The sequence below is a fragment of the Manis pentadactyla genome, chromosome 8 (genome assembly GCF_030020395.1).
Source record: "Manis pentadactyla isolate mManPen7 chromosome 8, mManPen7.hap1, whole genome shotgun sequence".
Taxonomy (NCBI): Eukaryota; Metazoa; Chordata; class Mammalia; order Pholidota; family Manidae; genus Manis; species Manis pentadactyla.
In genome coordinates this window covers 118,509,769-118,529,146 of record NC_080026.1, presented here as the reverse complement: position 1 = coordinate 118,529,146, position 19,378 = coordinate 118,509,769, and the positions used below count along the sequence as shown (strand labels likewise).

The 19,378-nt window shown below is 44.2% G+C and overlaps 1 protein-coding gene across 7 annotated transcripts in view; it reads left to right on the top strand.

Moving 5' to 3' along the window:
• The window catches only part of SORCS1 (sortilin related VPS10 domain containing receptor 1), a 553,895-nt gene that overhangs the window by 505,631 nt on the left and 28,886 nt on the right, over positions 1-19,378 (top strand). For all 7 annotated transcript variants that reach the window (XM_036906465.2, XM_057506303.1, XM_036906469.2 and 4 more), the window contains exons 19-23: positions 3,060-3,246; positions 8,267-8,400; positions 10,474-10,597; positions 16,431-16,543; positions 19,196-19,327. In XM_036906465.2, coding sequence (XP_036762360.2) covers positions 3,060-3,246; positions 8,267-8,400; positions 10,474-10,597; positions 16,431-16,543; positions 19,196-19,327 — 690 coding nt within the window. The remainder of the gene's footprint in view (positions 1-3,059; positions 3,247-8,266; positions 8,401-10,473; positions 10,598-16,430; positions 16,544-19,195; positions 19,328-19,378) is intronic.

The window sequence follows — 19,378 nt, the reverse complement described above, 5'->3', positions numbered from 1 at the left end:
ATTCTGCTGGTACATTAAATAGAAATAACATCTGCCTTACTATCTCCCTGGAGTCCTAACAGCCAAATGAGATAATGTAGAAGAAAGTACACATTAAAAATGCACAATATTCAAAATGTATTGAACAACAAAAAAATCACATTCATGTACTTTATCAGATCCTGAGGATATCTCAGCCCTTGGGAGTTTAGACAAACTACCCTCATATTATCCAGCAACTCGTTTTCCTAGAGAAGTTAACCACTTGATCCGTATGTATTTGGAACCTTTGCGATGGGGCACCAGTCACTAACAATGAGTTAGTTCTCCCACTCCTGGCTGTATTAATGCACCTTTAGCACTTAGAATCCTAAAGCATCCCAGGGAAGCTTTACCATCGTACCAAAGTTCATTAAGAATAGCATCAGCTTATGCTATGTTACATTTATCTTCAGATGAATTTGTTCACAAGAAAACCTGACATTCAATGACCCGGACCAAGGGCCTCAACCTCTGGTGCAGCCCAGAGTCAGCTGTGGACCTTCACAGACCACAGCAGGGCTGAGCTTCCTCCCCAGGGTGCTGAGCCAGGAGGTGGTACCTGGGAATCAACATTTTTCTTTTAATTTCTGTAAGTCATGCTCATGTCAAAGGCCAAGATTCATTGATTTCGAAGTCAATAAACTGTGGGAGTTAATTTTGACAGGAAGGCGTATATAATTTCCTGTTACAGCTCCTGTTTCAGTCCCCCATGATCACCTGACTACCCCCTAATTAGCTGCCCAAAATACTTGGGCCTCCTTCCAATTTACCCTCCATATTGTAGACAGAGTGAGCTTTTTGAATTAAAAATATCATGCCATCTTCCCCCAGGCCCCTGCTTAAAATACTTTAATGCATTCTCATTGATCTTAGGAGAAACATCAAAATCAGAATCTTGGTCCACAAGTCCTAAAATATCATTTTCTCCCCTGCAGTCTAATGTCATAACATGTTCCTACTGTATCTTCAGCTTCCTTTAACAGCACCACCCACTTCTGCCACAGGGCCCTTGCAGTCCAGTTCCATCTGTCCCGTTGCCTGGGCTCCTCACCTGCATCTCACTCATTCAGGTCCTTTTTAGGTTAATTTATTTCTTCCCTTTAGGTCTTCTCAGTTCAGACATTACTTCTTTTGGGAAGCCTTCCTAGAAGTTCTCAGTCAGATCAGATTTTCAGCTCTCCACCTCTCCCAATGGTCCCTCTCCTTCCTTCTGTCTCTGTCTCTCTCTCAGAAATTGCATTGCTCGTTTTATTCCATGGTTGACCCAGTTAACCCTAGCTACTCCTGTTATTTCCCTAGTTACTTGTCCCAAATGATGGAAGTAGATTATAAGGTCGTCCCTTCCTCTGTGCCCAAGTCTGGAGTTGGCTGCCTGCCACTCTGTTGAGTCCAAAAAACATAGCAGTAGAAATTGACCGGAAATAGAATGAAAAACTCATCAGTGTGGTTTGGTTATGCAAATGAGGGACAAATCAGCAAGAATGGTTGACATTTATATTTATTAGTGAAGGATATTCAAGTAATTGCATAATGTCTGGGCTTGTGGATATTCATTTTGTAGTTTTGAATGAAGTTTCTTTTTCCTACCCCAGGGGATAATTTTTGCCTATGTCCTTCCTGAGAGTTAGGTGCTGTGTTTCCCCCACACAATGCTTGGCTGCGCACAGATCAGAAGAGTAGGTCACATAAATTCATAGGATTTAAACTGCTTTTCCCTTCCCTGTGAATTAATCTTTTAAATGTCAGCATTTTAAACTTGGCCTTTTCAAAAAATATGATACCATATGAACCTCAGTTAATCGAAAATACATTTCTAGTTCAAAGGTTTTTTTTGTTTTTTTCTCCCCCAAAATGGGAAAAGCTAAGAAAAGCAAATAAAAATCTTGATAAAGGATGGGCTGTGAGGGGAGCTGTGTTTTGTCACTTGGTCTGAGAAACTTTGTTCTTTAAGAATCTCAACTATAATCCAAAGGCCATATTTTTTTACAGGTCTGGGGTGTTAAGAAGCCAACTAAATCATCTCCTTGCCTACCTGTGAGAAATTTAGAAGGATATGATTCCGACCAAGATTTAAAATGGATATTGCAGGTCTTTTAGAGCTGTATTTTTTACAGTCATTTGTTTTGGCATATAATTTTGCCAATTACTAACTACTCATATGTCTTTTATAATGGCCCTTTGAGTGAAGACAGTAAGGTATTATTATTATGCCCTTCTCATAGATTAGGTGACTGAGATGGAGGGAGGCTGAATGACAAGCATGAAGTCATCCAGCTTGTTAATGGCACAGTAGGATTCATGCCTAGAAGAGCCATCAGTGCTGTTCCCACCTGTAAGGAATGAAATGCAAATCCAGAGATGGGTCAGGATCCCGGAACTGCCACTAATCAGCTGTGTTAACCTTGGGCAAATGATTAAACCTTTCTATACTTCAGTTTCTTCATCAGTAAAATGGACAAACATTACCTGCTTTTCTCTCCAGACTTATACTCTGTGAAGGATAAAGTAAGATGATTTTGGTAATACAAAATGCTGGGGTATAAAGGCTTTGACTGTCAGTAAGGGCTGAGTCCAACATTGTATCAGGTGTCAGGCAAGGTATCTCGTATCTTCCTCCAGTGTGGTTAGGGAACCAGAAACAAGGAGATTCAGAGATCCTAAACACATGGGAAGTGGTCTGTGATCATGTCAGATAGGCTGACTTTTTAAAACTGTGTGTACACCTTTTATTTGTGTAGATGATAAAAGTATAAACAGCCATCAGAAATTGAATATCAGATTGGAGCTGACAATTAAGCCCTTAATTTTCTAAATCTGGAAACTTTGGGTAGTCCGTGCCCTTCACATTTGGACAGCATCCGCCTTAGTAAAATCCTGTCTGCAGGAATGTCACTGGGATGCTGTCAAACACAGATGCTCGCAGCTCTAGAGGGCGACAGGGCTGCGGTTATCCCTGAGCCAGGGACCAGGACAAGCCGCAGCCCCTGGAACAGAAGCAGCCGTGCACTGACTCCCTCTGATGTTGGGCTGTTTTTCAGGGTGATGTCCAGAAGACACTCATACAGGTGGACTTTGGCGATGGCATCGCAGTGTCTTATGTCAACCTCAGCTCCATGGAAGATGGAATCAAACATGTCTATCACAACGTGGGCATTTTCCGAGTGACCGTACAGGTGGACAACAGTCTGGGGTCTGACAGCGCTGTCCTGTACTTACATGTAACTTGTATGTTATTACTGTTTTTGGTTTCTGATGTATTTTCAATATTGTGTCATTTGAAAATATAATGCAAAATTTCATATCTAGAAGAAGCTCACTAGTTACCTGTTAGCAGAAGGGGAAAAGAGAGTAAGAGAGACACATGGGGAGAAATTAAGAAAATCAGGGAGTGAAAGTTGAATAATCCTGGAATCTGGTTTGCTCCAGATTGTCCTCATTGCACCTGCTATGCCCTCCCAGGTGCCTCTGAGATGCACCTGTGTCTGGGGGCTGAGCCTGAGCAACTTGCTGAGCGAGCAATCTGATTGAATACAAATTTGGCTTTGTCGTCACAGATGTTTGAAAACAATCCATATGTATGGCCCGATCCAATGTGTTGATAATTAGCATAAGCAATGTAATTTCTCCCCATCTGAGTATTCTTCTCTTCCCGTTATGTCTCACTATTAATAATTCTTTCTTAGACTTTTGCTCCTTTAAAAAAAGTGTGTTCCTTGGTCTTTCTTCTGCAAAGATTTTGTGTCAGAAGGTAGTACAGAGGCAAAGAGTGTAAACAATGTGAAGCAAGTTATGTTAAGGAGTTTCCCAAGAAATGTTAAAAAAGCTTTTCCTCCATGGAGGAATCTAAATAAGTGCTAACATGATGAGATAACGATAACTCGTAAGTTATGTTTAGTGAGAATGTGTACCATAAATGCCTCTTCCAGTAGGTGGATGGGTGTCCCTAAACAGACATAGGGTTTGTTTAGATTGCTAGAGAAAAGGTTTAAAATGAAAATAGCTCCTTTAAATGAATGGTCTTGTTCAAATTAATTTCAGGTTCTAGGCCAAGAGTTGCAAGGCCAGGCAGTATGCCATGCCTCTCACCTGCCCCTTGCTCATTAACCCAAATTGAATAGAGAAATTACCAGCTGGGATTTTTTTTTCAAGCTGCTGTGGTTCACTGGAGGACCAAAGACTATTTAGGGATCCCTAAGACATTGTTACTGAGAATTCCTGCCAAGCCAATAATTATTGATCTTTCTGTCCTCTGCACTCGTGACGGAGGTGCTTTGAAGAAACACACCATCCCTTCTTTGGTTTACATGAAGCTTTTCAAGATTCCCACTTTGCCAATGAAATTTCCCCCTTTCCAGTGAAAGTTATTAAGCTGTTACTGTGTGCCAGGCTTTGTGCTGAACAAGCTCTTTAGGTGTATAATCTCACTTCTCAAACCAACCCTATGAAGGAGACACGGCTAGATATCTATCCTACTCTACAAAGAACAGTAAGGTCAGAGAGCTCAAATAACCCCCTGGAAGCTGCAGACCTACGACCTGGCAGAGCCAGGCTTCAGACCCAGGTCTGCCCGTCCCAGGAATCCCTGCTCTTGGCCATTATTTAGGTTGTAGTCAGTGCCAACGACGACTTGAGGTTTGAGGAGCTGAGTCTCCACCAGGCCTCAGCCCCTTTCCATCTTGCAGGTTATCCCAACAGAACATGGACATTTAGGTTAGAAGCACCATACTTGTACAACTACATAGGTTTAAACACATTCCAGAGGCTCTCTCCCTGCTGACTGCCACCGCTAAGCTGCCCTGTGTAGACCTTCTAGAATTGCCTCTTCCTAAGAAATAATCTCCAATGATGATGTCATGGAAATAATCATACAATTTTTCAAAAATGCATCACAAACATTGATTATTAGCAAAAATAACTTGCAACACAAATGACAGGATATTTGCTGAGAATGGTACCCAGCAGCCTATTATTGGCCACAATTCATTCTGTAAGGGGGACTTTTGTTAGAGGTCTACTCTCCTTAGGAATTAGTTATCTTATTCTGTACCCTACATATGTATTAAACACCTATCATATCTAACCATGGGTAAATAGTGATTTAAAATGCAGCAGCAGCTTTTCATCTCAATTTCTCAGGGTCTCATAGAGTCATGCACACCCTCCCAGTCCTCCTGTGATTCTTACCACTAGAAATGATCCTTTCCCTTGGGGGGTATCTTCCTGCCCCAGTCGCCCCCGCCCACATTTACTAACTCCCAAGATGGAGACCAGCCAGGAGCTTGCCTGACTGAAGCCATGCCTTCTAAAGAAACGAGCTGCTTTGTCCACTGGCAGTGATTTTTGTCTCATTAGTCTAATTGAGTGGCTAAACAATTTGACCTTAACCTTAGTGGCAGGTAATTTGTAATGGGAAGTTTTGTGTTCTGATTTTAAATTTTGTTAGATTCATCTTGGCTTAAGTGGTGGGATAAACGTGACTCAGGTACCAGAACCCCTTTCTAAGCCTGGCCTTGGAAACAAGAATTAACACTTTTTATACTAACTATATTAAAGAAGGTTTATTTTTAAGCTTTCATTAACTCCCATACATCCAAAACCCATGTCATGAGCAGTTTCAGCGGGTTCTGACCTGTTTGCTTAGCACCTCGCCCCCACAGGACCTATCCTGCTTCACTGCACACATGAATCCTTTGCTTACTCCAACACCTCTGCCTTGACAGGCAGCCCTGGTCCTTTCTTTCAGATGGAGGAGACAGGGTTGGGGAGGTACTGCCACTTTGACACTGTTTCACAGCCAGAGGAAGTCAGAACAAGACCATAATTGATTCATATTCCCCCAGATCTCAAACCTGAAGGGTATCAAGGCAGATTGTGGTGTCACACTGCCAGGACATAGAGACGGGCTGGCGGCGATGGCTTTGTAGAGGAAACAAAAAGCAAGCACTGGACTGAGTTGGGAGTTGCCAACTCAGTCTGAACTGAGATGCTGGTCTGAACTCTTGGTGAGGCCATTCCATTTCTCTGAGTCTAGATTTTCTCCTCTGTCACATGAGGAATGCACACCTTAGTTCCCAAAAGTTCTATTAAGCAAAATACACTGTGCCCTGTCAACTGGTAATACTTGGTTTTCCATCACCACAAAGTAGCATGAGCATTTGTACTTGGTGGGCTCTGAGCAGCGGCTCTTAGCTCACCTTGCTAAGCCTGCCCTCTACCCTCTACCCTCTCACTAGACACCCCTCCTCCCTAACTGGGGTCCCTACCATTGCCTCCCCTCCACTCTCTATTTCAGAAAGGTGATTTGTTTCTAAATCAGAGGTTTATAGATAGAAGTTTGCAAAGGTCATCAGAAACAAGGGGAGATAGTGTTCTGAACCTTTTCCAGGAGTGGTGGCAGCTCTCTCCAGGCGGCGCCTGGGCGGTCTGCTGCAGCCTGACGGTTGGAATTTCCTTGGAGGTATTATTCACGGTGCTCTGCCAGTTTGTGAACTAACGAGACGTGGTACAGCCAGTGTTTCCTTCAGCTGCATGGGGCAGAGAATTTAGAGGACATGCAGATTTCTGCTCAGAAAGCCCCAGCTCAGCCAGTCTTGCATCACTAAAAAGTGTGCAGATTTGCAGAATGGGAGGTAAAAAATTAAAATTTTTAAAGAGAAGAGGTGGATTTTCTAGTTCTTCCTAAACCTGTCTCTTCAACTTCCTCCTTACATAAGCACCATTTGCCAGTGTTTTTTGGTCCACATTTTAGGGAAAAGTGATCAGTTTCTATAAAACCTATGTAGCTTTGCAATTTTTCACACAATCATTAAATTATATTGGCCAGCAAATGTCAGACTTGGGTTATGTAAAGTGTGATTTAATAAGTCACTTGTCCCTGAATTACAATATAAAAATATTGTGTTCCTTGGCCCCGTCCTGGACCCTACAGAATTAGAATTCATGGAAGTGTGGTATCATAATCTACTTTGAACAGATTAGTATAATCCTTGTACACACTGAAATTTAAGGAACTCTGTTTTAGGAACTCATCTTTATACAATGAATTATTTTTCTTTTTTTCTAGTGTATTTTTTAATATTTCAAACAAATAGCAATGTGATGCATACACAGTATTTAACTTTGTGGTTAGAGGAGGTCTTCAGAACAGAACAAATGCTATAAGTAGGCCAGAGCAGTTAGTGCATGCATGCATGCACATGTATTCGCCCAGGCACGCACACACACACTGACAAATAATGTTCAGTCTCACAGACGTTGACTTGTTTCCTGCAGCGCAAGAGCATTAAACGAGAAAAGAGAAGAGAAACCCAATTAATTCCCGGCTTCCCTCAACTGCCTTGCTGGCAAGATTCATATAGAGTGATGCAGCACCACCTGCCGTCCTTTTTGTGCATTGCAGGCACCTGTCTGACGGAGCCACATGTGCCTGCTTGCTCAGCTCTTGGCTTAGGGCACGCAGCCAGCAGGGGAGTCTCCAGGGGCTGAAATTTCACTGCTGTGGCTCCCTTTGAAGAGAATGCACCCTCTGTACAGAAAAGAGATGCTTTAAATATAGGTTTTGGGGCAGTAGGAACCAGGTATGTTAAACACATGAAAACAATGAATACAAGAGGACGTGGGAATCTGAGAGCTAAATTCCACATGCTTGTATCAATGTGTAATGTGTAAACATGGCAGAATGAACTCATACAACCACACGTATGCGTACTTAAGGGCCTACAAGACTGATGAGTTGTGTCCTGGACACCTCTTAGATCTCATTGGCTTCCACTCTTTCCCTCCATCTCTCCACTGCCGCTTTTGGGGTTTTCTTGCTATTCCTCAAACATGGCCAGCACAGCTCCTCCTCAGGGTCTGTGCACTTGCCCTCCCCTCAGCCAGGAGTGTATACTTCATCCTAGATGCTGGGGACCCCTGGCATCTGTTGCAGCTTATGTATTATTGAGGGGGGCAGGCATTGAACACGTAAAGCGGGAGGATGGATTTGAGTCGGGGCAGGTCAGAGGCAGGAAAATGTGTGAGAGAGTTGGATTGGTCCAGGTGGGAGGAGTACTTGGTGTAGGAGCCAGGGAAGGCCTGGGGAGGCTGAGAAGAGCTCCAACCAAGAGAGACTTAGGGAACCCCGTCAGCAGTTTCCTATGAGGAAACTTGGGTTCTCTGAGGTTTTCACCATCCTGGTTGACCAGGAAAGTGAAGCAGAAAAAGCTCTTCTTCTCTATGCCTCCTGTTTTTTCTCATGCCTCAGGTCCCCTGGAGCATGTACACCTGTCTCTTCCCTTTGTTACCACGAAGAACAAAGAGGTCAACGCAACTGCAGTGCTGTGGCCCAGCCAAGTGGGCACCCTCACTTACGTGTGGTGGTACGGAAACAACACGGAGGTGCGTGGGCTTCCTCGCAGGCTCTAGTGGCCTGGCTGATGGGAAAAAGAAAGAAACAGCTTATGTCCTCAAGAGTTGAGTGGCAGTGCTAGTTTCGGGAATGTGGGCTCCCAGGGCGCCAGTAATCTCATCAGTATGTTTTCTGTGTCTCCCTGTCTCCTTCTCTGATCTCTTCCCCTGCCTTCGCCCATGTTAGCACTCTTCTCCACTTGTGCGTTCTGTTGCAAGGACTCTTAGCAGCAGCCCGAGCTTTATGCTTCCTCGGCCTAGCAGAGAAAATAAACTGTCTCTGCCAAAAGTTCTAACATAAGTCCCAGAAAGGAATGATTAGCCAGGTCTTGATCTACTGCTGGAGGTGCAAAAGAGCCATTAAAGTCAGCCTCCTTAGAACCACATGGACCATGAGAGGGGAGGGCATGGTCCCCAAAGGAAAAGAGGCCAGTGGATACCAGAAGGGGGCAGCAGATGCCTATGACACCCCAACCCCACGTGGCCTCCTCACCCTGAATCAGACATGGCTACTTCTTCATCTCAGCTTTACCCTTTATGTTTTCCCAAAACAGTCCCTGAGATCAAAATTCAGTAGCAGTTTTAAAGCCAGTAAAGACCTTAAACCTCATTTACTCAAAGTCCTTCATTTTACATGGAAAAAGTGAAGCCAACGACTTGGCTTTTTGCCCCAGTCTCACTCAGCTGCCTCACACAGAGGCTTTCTCACTCCTGCGTGAGTTCCCTTCCCTCCCACAAGACGGGGAACTCATTCTATCCTGAGAAATTAAAGTCCGCTTCCAAATGTGAGTAAAGGCAGGAGGACCGAGGCGTCCCCAGAGGCCACTGGCAAGAACTGCTCTGCTCTGGAAAGCATCGTCTTCCTCCCGCTGAGCTGCTTTCATCTGGTGTCTTTGCCCTTCAAATGCAATGCATCTTTGTTCTAATACAAAACTTGTTTTTAATCCCAGAGCTGAATTTTGGCTTTAACTAGAGGCACAGTTTTGTACAAAGCCAGGGGGGAAAACCTCTCCTGACCCCAGAGCTGCCACATGCCTGAGAGTGGAAGGAATCTCTCACCTCTATTGCTAACATATTCAGCTGAAAAGAAGCCCTTTTATATTTCTTCTGAAAGTATGCTTGTAAATTTGGCCCAAATTGGGCCCCCTACCCACAGTGGAAGAGGAGAAATCTTTTATTTGCCTGAAAGCTAGTTCTGGAAGGTGATTGTACTAACTTTCTTCCATGTCTCTTGCTCTCTTACCTTTTAGCAAAAAAACAAATTCTCTACAGCTTATGTCGAATAGACTTCTGCTGGGCTTCAGTCTTGCCTCTGCCATATAGTTAAGTGAATTTGGATTTTAAAATTAATTAAGAAAAGAGAGGAAATAGTATTCATGGGGAGTGAGTTGAGGGAGGTCAATAGGCTAATAAACTTTTCCACCAGGACCCAGGCATCTGATGGTGTTACAGGCACTGCTCCAAATCTTTTTTTTTTTTCTGGAGTCCTCAAACCACTATCCAATTAGTACTTGTTTCTATAGCAGCTACTCCAGGAAACCGCTGATGGGGCTTCTCAGAGGAAGCCAAGCCATACAAGGCCACTCCTGTCTAAACTAGCATGGTATCCGTGGTTGCTGTGTTCTATTAAAATTTTATATAAATAGCATACCCTGGAGATGAACAACTGGCAGCATATAGATTCTCAGCGACTACTGCTTAGATCTGGATTAATGTAAGCCCCCTGCTTTAGTCTGATTTGAATGTTTCCTTGTACTAAGGGATTTGCTCGATCTGAGTAGGTTTTCAATAAAGAAATACCTGTCTCACCAGCAAGCAAGACCTGTCCATCTCCCTAGCCCTGTGAATCAGGATGATACCGGAAGAGAGGTGCCAATTCACAAGGAAGGGGGTAGTCACTCGAGGTCATGGCTTGAAGAGCCCCTTTCTGGCCCAGATCTGAGATGATGGGGAGGTGCAGATGGAGGCAGCCGCACTGCATGCACCACAAAGGGCCTCGGCTAGTGGCTGTCTCGTCGTCAGCCGAACAGCTTCCCCCTGACTCTGTGCCGTCCTTTGTTTTAGCCCCTGATCACCTTGGAGGGAAGCATATCATTCAGGTTTACTTCTGAAGGCATGAACACGATCACGGTGCAGGTCTCAGCTGGGAATGCCATCCTGCAGGACACCAAGAGCATCGCGGTCTATGGTGAGCGCTCTGTCTCCGCCATCTCATTGCCTCCCTCGGGCTCAGCATAGACTTCTGGTACCATGGGCTGGAGGCCATCCCGTCCTATGAGCTCTACCCAGAGAACAGAGGGGAATGGTTGAGATACAGCTGCATCTGGTCTCCAACTTGGGGGGAGATGTGGCTCACCAACAAAATAGTGATTCCAAGACCCCCAGAGAGTTTATTGTTTTGTTCTCTTAAAGTGGCCCTGGTGCACTTAGAGCATTATCTGCTCACTCACCTTAGGAAGGGAGTGAATTTCATTATGGTAAAGCAAATTCACTACGTTTGGTATTTTGATGGTGTTTGAATAGCTTAAATTCCTTAGAAAAGAAAATGGTTAATATTGAGGGTTTTTTTCTTTTAGTTCAACTTTAAGAGTCTTGATTGTTAAAAGGAATCTACCAATATCTGAATACTTGGAAAATTTCTTCCACAGATACGTATCATAAAAAAAAATCCTCTGCTAGATTAAAAGTGAGGGAAAGCTCTTAACAAGGAGATGTCATGCATCATCATAGACTGGATACTATTGTGAACAAACAGTTGTACAGGACAGTCTTATAATCAGTTGGGGAAATTGAATATAGTCAGAGTATTACATAGAATGAAAATCAACTAGAATGGAAAGGTGGAATCATCGATTGAAAATGGGAGATTAAAAAAGTAGTTTATACAAGTTGATCTCATTTAGGTAATTTTTTTCTGCTTACAAAAGTAGTCACATGGATATGAACTAAGTGTTATTAGTGGATGGTAGAAATGCAAACTTTAATTATTAATTTGAAAGTGGTAATATGCATCTTGGAAAATTAATGTTTTTAAAAGAAGAATTTTAAAGTAGATAGGGAAAGTAAACGCTGTACAGAGAGACAGCAGAAGGATTAAGGGAGGGTGGGAGTATAGACAGAGACTGAGAGCAAAAGAAAAGCGAAAAAGTGGCCAAGTGGCCCAAATGATACCAGTTGCCTCGGCTCTAAAATTAATTGATTCTGATGCCAGTTCTGTGTTCCATTTCTCATCTTGCCAACTTGACCTTCAGATTCATCTGTAAGCTGCTGTGAACGTGTCTGAGGACACCGCTTCTCCCAGGGGCTGGATGTCAGACTTCACAGCGTTCCTCCTTCCCTCCCCTCCACCCTGAAGAGGCTCGATGAGCCCAGACAGTCAGTGGGAGCGACCAGGGCTGTGGTTCCCTGGCAAGGCTCCACCAGTGAGATGACCTTTCAGCCAGGGGGCCACAATGAGGAGAGTTTTAGCTCCTCTTTCCTTTTCCATCTCCATTCTGTGCTCTGGGAATACTCTTAATCCTCATAACAACCCTAGTAGAGGGTAGGTGATATTATTCCTCTCTTCTTTTTCAGAGAGATAAATAACTTGCTCCAGCTAGGAAGTCGTGGAGTCGGGCTTCCAACCCAGCCCATCTCGACCCAGGCCCATGCTCTGAAATGAAACCCTAACTGACTTTCATGTCTTCTCCAGTTGGTGTTTGCTTTCCTCTCTGTGCCACCTGGTTGTCCCAGGTGTCACTAATGGGCACTGACCCACTGGTGCACACCTGTCCTCTTGGCCAAGCACACCAGTGATCTCCTCTCTAAGAACCACAGTGAAAACTTTAAACCTAGAAAGTTTTGGGGCTTATCTGGCCATCCCAACACTTTAAAGCTAGGAAATCAGGCTGCAGACGTGGGGAATGACTGGCTTAAAGTCCTGCTGTTCAGGGGCAGCGCCAGCAATAGTAATGGTGATGGTGGTGGTAGAAATTAACATTGACAAAGCCTTACTAGCATTTGTACTTGATATATGTGATCTATTTCACTGGATCCTCTGAGCAGGCTTATGAGAAAAATACTATAATTATTCTTGTTTTATAAATGACAATATAAGAGATAAGTATAATAAACAGAGCCTAAAGAGAATTTCTAACCACCTTCCAGTCCCTTGCAATGCTTAGTTTCTCCCTCCTCCTAAAATCCCTTTTAAAGTATCACCCAAAAGTGGGGTCACTCTCCATCAAAAGGGCTATCTTCATGAAAAACATTCTCTCCATTAAAAGCTTGAGCAGGAAGTGGTCTCCCTCCTCTAACCAAGTCTGAGTGATCAAACATCCTTAATTTGTCTTCAGTCACATGAGTTGCTCAGAGTTTCATATATATGTGACTAAAATTTTAATGAAAGGTATGACCTATTAAAGGCAAATCACGTCACACAAAGTTAAACAGGAAAGATTTAACTCAACTAGAACAAAAAGCAGGAATGTTTTTAAACTCTGGGATGAGTCAGTGGAAAAGTACTGGGGGAAGTTGGGGGTGAGAGGATTGTCAGTGTGATCGGCCACCCGTGTCTGGTTACTGGGGCTTGGAAGTTACGCTCCCACCCACACAGAAATGGACTTGCGGTGCTCGCTGTTCTTTTCTTTCTTTTCCTCTCTCTCTCTCTCTTTCTCTTTCTTTTGTTCTTTCATGTCTTTCAATTCTTTCTTCATTTGTTATACATGGCAATAGTATATTTACCTTTTTAAACTGAAATATAGTTGCCACATTAGTTTCAGGTGTATGGCATAATGATTTCATATTTGTAATATATTGTGAAGTGATTACCACAAAATGTCTAGTTAACATCCATCACTGCACATAATTATGTTCCCCTTGTGATGAGAACTTTTAAGGTCCACTCTCTTAGCTACTTTCAAATATGTAGTACAGCATTATTCATATGTCACCATGCTGTATGTGACATCACCATGACTTACTTGATAACTGGAAGTTTGTACCTTTTGGTCCCTTCACCTATTTTGCCCACCCTCTATCCCCCACCCTTCCTGGCAATCCCCGCTTGTTATATGGAGCCATGAGATTTTTTTTGTTTTTGTCTTTGGATTTGGGATTTCAGATATAAGTGAGATCACGGGATATTTATCTTTGTCTGACTTATATCATTTAGCATAATGCCCTGGAGGTACATCCATATTGTCACAAATGTCAAGATGTCCTTTTTATAATGGATGAGTAATATTTCCATTATATATATATATATTTATATGTGTATATATATCAGATTTACTTTATCCACTCATCCATCAATGGACATTTAGGTTGTTTCCATATCTTGGCTAGTGTGAATAATGCTGCCATGAACATGAGTGTGCAGATATTTTTTTGGGATAGTGTTTTAATTTCCTTTGGATATATACCCAGACGTTGGATTGCTGGATCACACAGTAGTTCTATTGTTAAATTTTTGAGGAACCTCCGTACCATTTTCTGTCTTTCTTGATGATCACATTTCAAAGAGATGATTAATTACATTTCAAAGGTCCTTGAAAATGGCATTCCCGGGTTATAGAAGATTGACATCTCAAAAGGGCAGAGAGAGAATTTGTAATCACGAGTTTTCTACAGTAAATGCTCTAAGAAAAGGGAGGTTAGAGGCCTGCAGTTAGAGAGAAACTTGTCTGAAATGTAGTTCAGCTGAGGGGAACATGAAGGCCAGCATGGTCAGACCGAAGGAGGCATCTCATCTGGGAAGGTGACTTCCCAAAGCTGCCTGTTACAACAGACTGGGGAAAAGAAAATCTAGTTTGGTAGTTCTCCTTAATTTACATCAGGGCACAGGCTTGCTTTTAAATGCAAAAAAGAAAATATAAATGTGTGGCATTCCTCTTTCACAGCAGCTGCAATATAAACACATGTGCGTTTGCTTACTATTGGTAAAGCCTTCTCAGCCCTCCCAAATGCATTCCCTATTTGTGCAATAAACTGAAGGATAACATTTCTTTGCCCTGCTGTTTCACATGCTAAGTAATTGTGGAGGGAACAGCATCATTTTTCTCATTTGTGTCCTTATATTAAGATACATCTTCCCTTGTAGATGAAGTCTCTCCAGCTGGGTAAGAGGTTCGGGGAAAGTGATGATGACATAAACTTAGACGTCTCCAAAGCGAGAAGTTAGGACTCAATGGGCAATTCCTTGGTGTTGCCATTTACCACGCTACTAATTAATATGCATTTCATTATTCTCCATCAGGACAAAGTGGTGTTATTCATATAGGTGACCAGTGACTCATAAAATAGTCCAGGTTTGAAAAATACGTCTTTGGAACAGGCTAACCACGATAAATAGATACTTTATAATGTAGGAGTCTTCAAAAGCTGTGTTTGATAAGCCTTTACCATTGTTAGGAAAACACAAGTGGGCTTTTATGTTTCCTGAATGAATAATCAGCTTCACTGATATCACTGAGCCCCAATGGGTACACAAGGATGCACTTAAAGCAAAAAGGAAATGTTTGTTGAATAAATATATGCATAAATTACAGAGAGCCCCCCACTGTAACTTACACATTTATTTATTCAACAAAAGCTAATTAATTAAATGACTCCTAGATAGTACTGGGCACTGTCCCAAAGGACTAGGAACACAGTGCTCCTGTCCCCACCAAGCTTATGTTCCAATGTGGGAGACAGACATAAAAACAACAGAATATAAATTGCAGGAAGAGTGAAGACTAACAAACGGGGCCCAATGATGAAGGGTGTCTGAGGTGATGGAGGGCAGATAACCCAGGTTGCCAGTGGGAAAGACTCTCCTGGGAGAGACTGTATGATGAGAAGGAGCCGAAGAAGCTGTATCTGGGGAAGCGGAAGCGAGCTAATGTGGGCAGGATGGAGGCACAAGGGAAGGACTGCGTCCTGGGGTGCAGGGAAGGTGTAGGATGTGACACGGGAGAGGCAGTCAGTACTGGCTTATTTTAGACCTTGCAGGCCATGGTGAAGAAGTTGGATTTGTATTCCAAATGCAGTGGGGACCACTTGCCGGTTTGAGGGGAGCAATACCATCTGAGCTGTTCTGGGCTAAGATCTTCACAGCTGTGGTCTGGAACCCATCACTGTGCAAGGCCAAGCCACGCCTTCCATGGGCTGTTCCCAGCCAGTGACTAAGTGTAGCAGGGACACTAAAGCAGACCCATCCTGGGACACAGGGGACTCCTCTGTGCTGCCTTGGCTCAGTGACGCTGTGACAGCCTTGCTGAACCGGCCTCAGGCTGCCGGGCAGGCACCCAGCCTGCCTCCTTCTCTGCCGTAAGCGTCATACAGGCATCTAGGTCTGATGGTGCTCCAGCCCCCCTGGCTTCTTCCCCATTTCCTCTCATAGATGATTCTTCTTATAAAATCCTTGCCTTTTTAATTCTATCCTACTTCCTGGAGGACCAAGACCAACTTTGGGGCTACAGAGTCAACTAACAAAATCCTTGAGTTAAGGAGCTTAAAATTTCATTAATATAAACTTCCATGCAAACAAAACATAGCAATGGAATGATTACAGTAATAATTATAATTACATAATTATACAATTGTGTAATGATAATAGAAGTATATGCAAAACACAATGCCATAAAAAATGAACATTGAAACATAGTAGAGAGGTATTGTCAGTAAATGCTCAACCAGAGCTTGAGTATTGTGTGCATGGAAGGTGGGAAGGATGGGGCATTCTAGGGAAGGGACAGTGTGTGCAAAGGCCTAGGGGCCTAAAACTGCAGTGCATTCAGAACACTCCAGGTCTTCCAGTGTTCAGGAGTGCAGAGTCTAGAACCAGGGATCAAGGCATAGACTGCAGAGCTAGGCAGAGGCTAGCGCCTAGAGCTTTGGTCTACAATATGAGGAGTTGGAGGATAATAGGGATAGGATAGAAGCATATCTCTGGGGTGAGTATAGAGGAAAAAGTATCTCCATTAGGGTTTTGCATAAAATATAAAGGGTGATACACTTTTGCTTGACTTAGAGTAATCACCCGACTGTTGTATCCCCAGAGGAATTCCGATCTCTTCGCCTGTCCTTTTCTCCAAACCTGGATGATTACAACCCAGACATTCCTGAGTGGAGAAGGGACATCAGCCGAGTCATCCAAAAGTCTTTGATGGAAGTAAGTGCAGACAGTTCCTTCTCTTGCACAGACACATTTCCTCTCTGTCCTGGAAGAGCATCGTAATGAGGGGACCCTTATGCAAAGCAATGACAGGAAAGAGCTGGAGCCATGGGAAGTCTAGCTAATCTGTCAGACATCTGCAGAGCTGAGCACCCCAGGGCTGTGGGGGGAGTGAAGCTGTGAGCAAACGTGCTCCTTGCCCCTTGTGAAACTTCTCTTCTGTTTAGAGAAGAAGAACATGGAAACCTGTGGCAGTCCTATAGCAGCGTCAGGGTTAGGTCATTAGTGTAAAATTGACTGCCGTGCATAATGCTGAAGGACGCAGCGTGTTGCTCATTCGTGAGTGCAGTGCTGGGTTCCAGCTCCACAGCCTTGAGTACAACAGCACAGGAAGCACTCAGCACATGATAGGCACCTTCTCTGTCCAAGTTCTTTTAAAGGCATGTCTCTCCTGTACCAGCCCCAAGAGGAGGGTATTATTGACCTCATTTTGTAGATGAAGCCACTGAGATTCAGAGAGGTTAAGTGACTTGCCTGACATCTCCCAGCTATTAAGTGATTAAGCTACAAAATTGAAGTGAAGGGTCCGGGTTTATTTGTATGAAACACAGCCCCCAAAGGTTTCTGGGAGAATACCAAAGTGGTATGCCACCGACCATTTGCTAAAACACCTTCTTTTAGGCACATCTCGTGCTCACTCCCCTTTCCCGAGTGAGCAGAGGAATGGGTTATGTGCTCATGAAGCTATTTGGATTTATTACACAAGCCTAGAAAGTGAGAGATGAACTGCTTTTCCCTAGGGTATCTTCCTGCCCAAAAGGAAAATCAATTTAGTGTGTTTCATACATTTTTTTCCTCCACCCAACACATGGTGCCTCATGACACATAGAAATTATGGGATAAAGGCATTCAGATACCACTGCTCAGAAAACACCCCTCCCATCCAGCCTCTTGGCAAAGGGTGGGCCATTCCCACATTTATACCACTATCTTTGTTGATATTTATTTAGCCCTTAACAATATTTCTTACAACTCTTCTCAGTGCTTTGCACTTTTCAACACATTTAATCACCAAAAAAATAGCCTATGGTGTAGATACTATGATTATTTCCATTTCACAGGTGAGGAAACTGAACATAGAGATATTAAGTAACTTGCTCAAAGTCATACAGTTAAAAATTGTGCTCTGGAGTTATACCATCAAGGTTTGGATCTTGATTTTGTGGTTTCCTAACCTCTCCAGTCTACTACCGTTCTTTGCTACATGGAGAGCAGGGACGAATGGAATAGCGGGGTGGGGAAGTACCTTTACATGCCTCTGGGTAAATGCTGTCGCACTTTCGTCTTCCTGACACAGCATGCATGACATTATTGGTGGATAAACATTATGGCCACCAGGGGGCCCAGCTACCAGGCTACCGCCCCTCTGCCCTGGAGCTGTTTGTCCCTTGTGTAACAGCTGTTTGTCCCTGATTTCTCCCTTCTGCTGTCCCAGAGAGATGATAAACCCTGCAGCGAACCTGCGACCCACCTCCTTCAGTCTGCAGCGTTGCAGGAACCCTGCCCCACAGGCCTCCTAGACAGCTGTCCGACTCCACCAGGTGGTTTATCAGCCAGGCATTTGCTCAGCAATGACCAATCTTCCCAGCTGATTTCTCTTCACTTTCAAAGTCTAGTGATCAGATGCCCTGGGCCTGCACCTTTCCACCAGCTGTCCAGGAGGCTAGAAATTACTCCTACTTACCAGTATTTCTAGGCCGCTACATAGCATAAGTAGCTATGTGCAGAATGAACAGGTCGGCATGACATTGCTCAGGTCAGGGTGTGACGTGGAGTAGAGAGGTAACAGCCTCCCATTTCTAAGACCCCTGTTTACCCAGACCCAAGAGGCAGCTGACCCAGCCCCTGGTTCCCAGCATCCCACCCTGTCTTTCAGATCAGTAATGACACTTGCCTACTTTCTTAAACCCTGAAGTACCACATTGCCAAGTACACTCTAATAAACCCTGTAAGAGGTACAACGAGGTCAGTTTATTTGCAGTTTTCTTCCTATTCATCATGCGACAGAATCTGATATAAAATCAGTTACCTTTACTTCACCAAGTGGGGGTTTTCTGTCGACATTTCACAGTGAAATTTTTAATTGAGTGTCATTCAGTAGCGGTTTGTATATAATGAGGGTGATACAGACATAACTTGCGAGTTTAAAATCTAGCAGGGCTGTGAAACCGTATGAGGTCAGCTGTGGCAGGAGCTGCTGGGCGACGGTGTCTGGGGCAAGGAGGCAGTGGGGCACTGATTAAGAACAAAGGCCTCGTGTCCAAACTAAGTGTCACCACCCACTACCTACATGGCCTTGAGCCGCTGTTGAGCCTGTCTCCATCCACCATCTCTCCCGGGTCGGCGATGCTGACGCACCTCCCAGATCCCTGCTCAGGGACAGGCTGCTTGTTCCCTTAGCCATTGGGAGTGCTGTTGGCGAGGCTTCAGCGGCCTTGCACCACTACATCCCTGCCAGGATGGCCCCATCCTGCCTGCCTGGGGCGTCCTGCCCGCTTGCACACCCCGCCCCACTTCCCGCTGAACACTCATCCCTTCTCATCACCTTTCCTGGCGGGACTTACGTGAGCCTCTGCATCTCTCCCTCAGGCCTCGGGGCTCCCAGGTCAGCACATCCTGGTGGCCGTGCTGCCTGGCCTGCCCACCGCTGCTGAGCTCTTTGTCCTGCCCTATCAGGATTCAACCGGAGACAGCAGAAGGCCAGCCGAGGACCTGGAGCAGGTGAGTGCCCAGTGACACTGCAGCTTTTCCCAGCCGTCTGAGCCGCAGCCC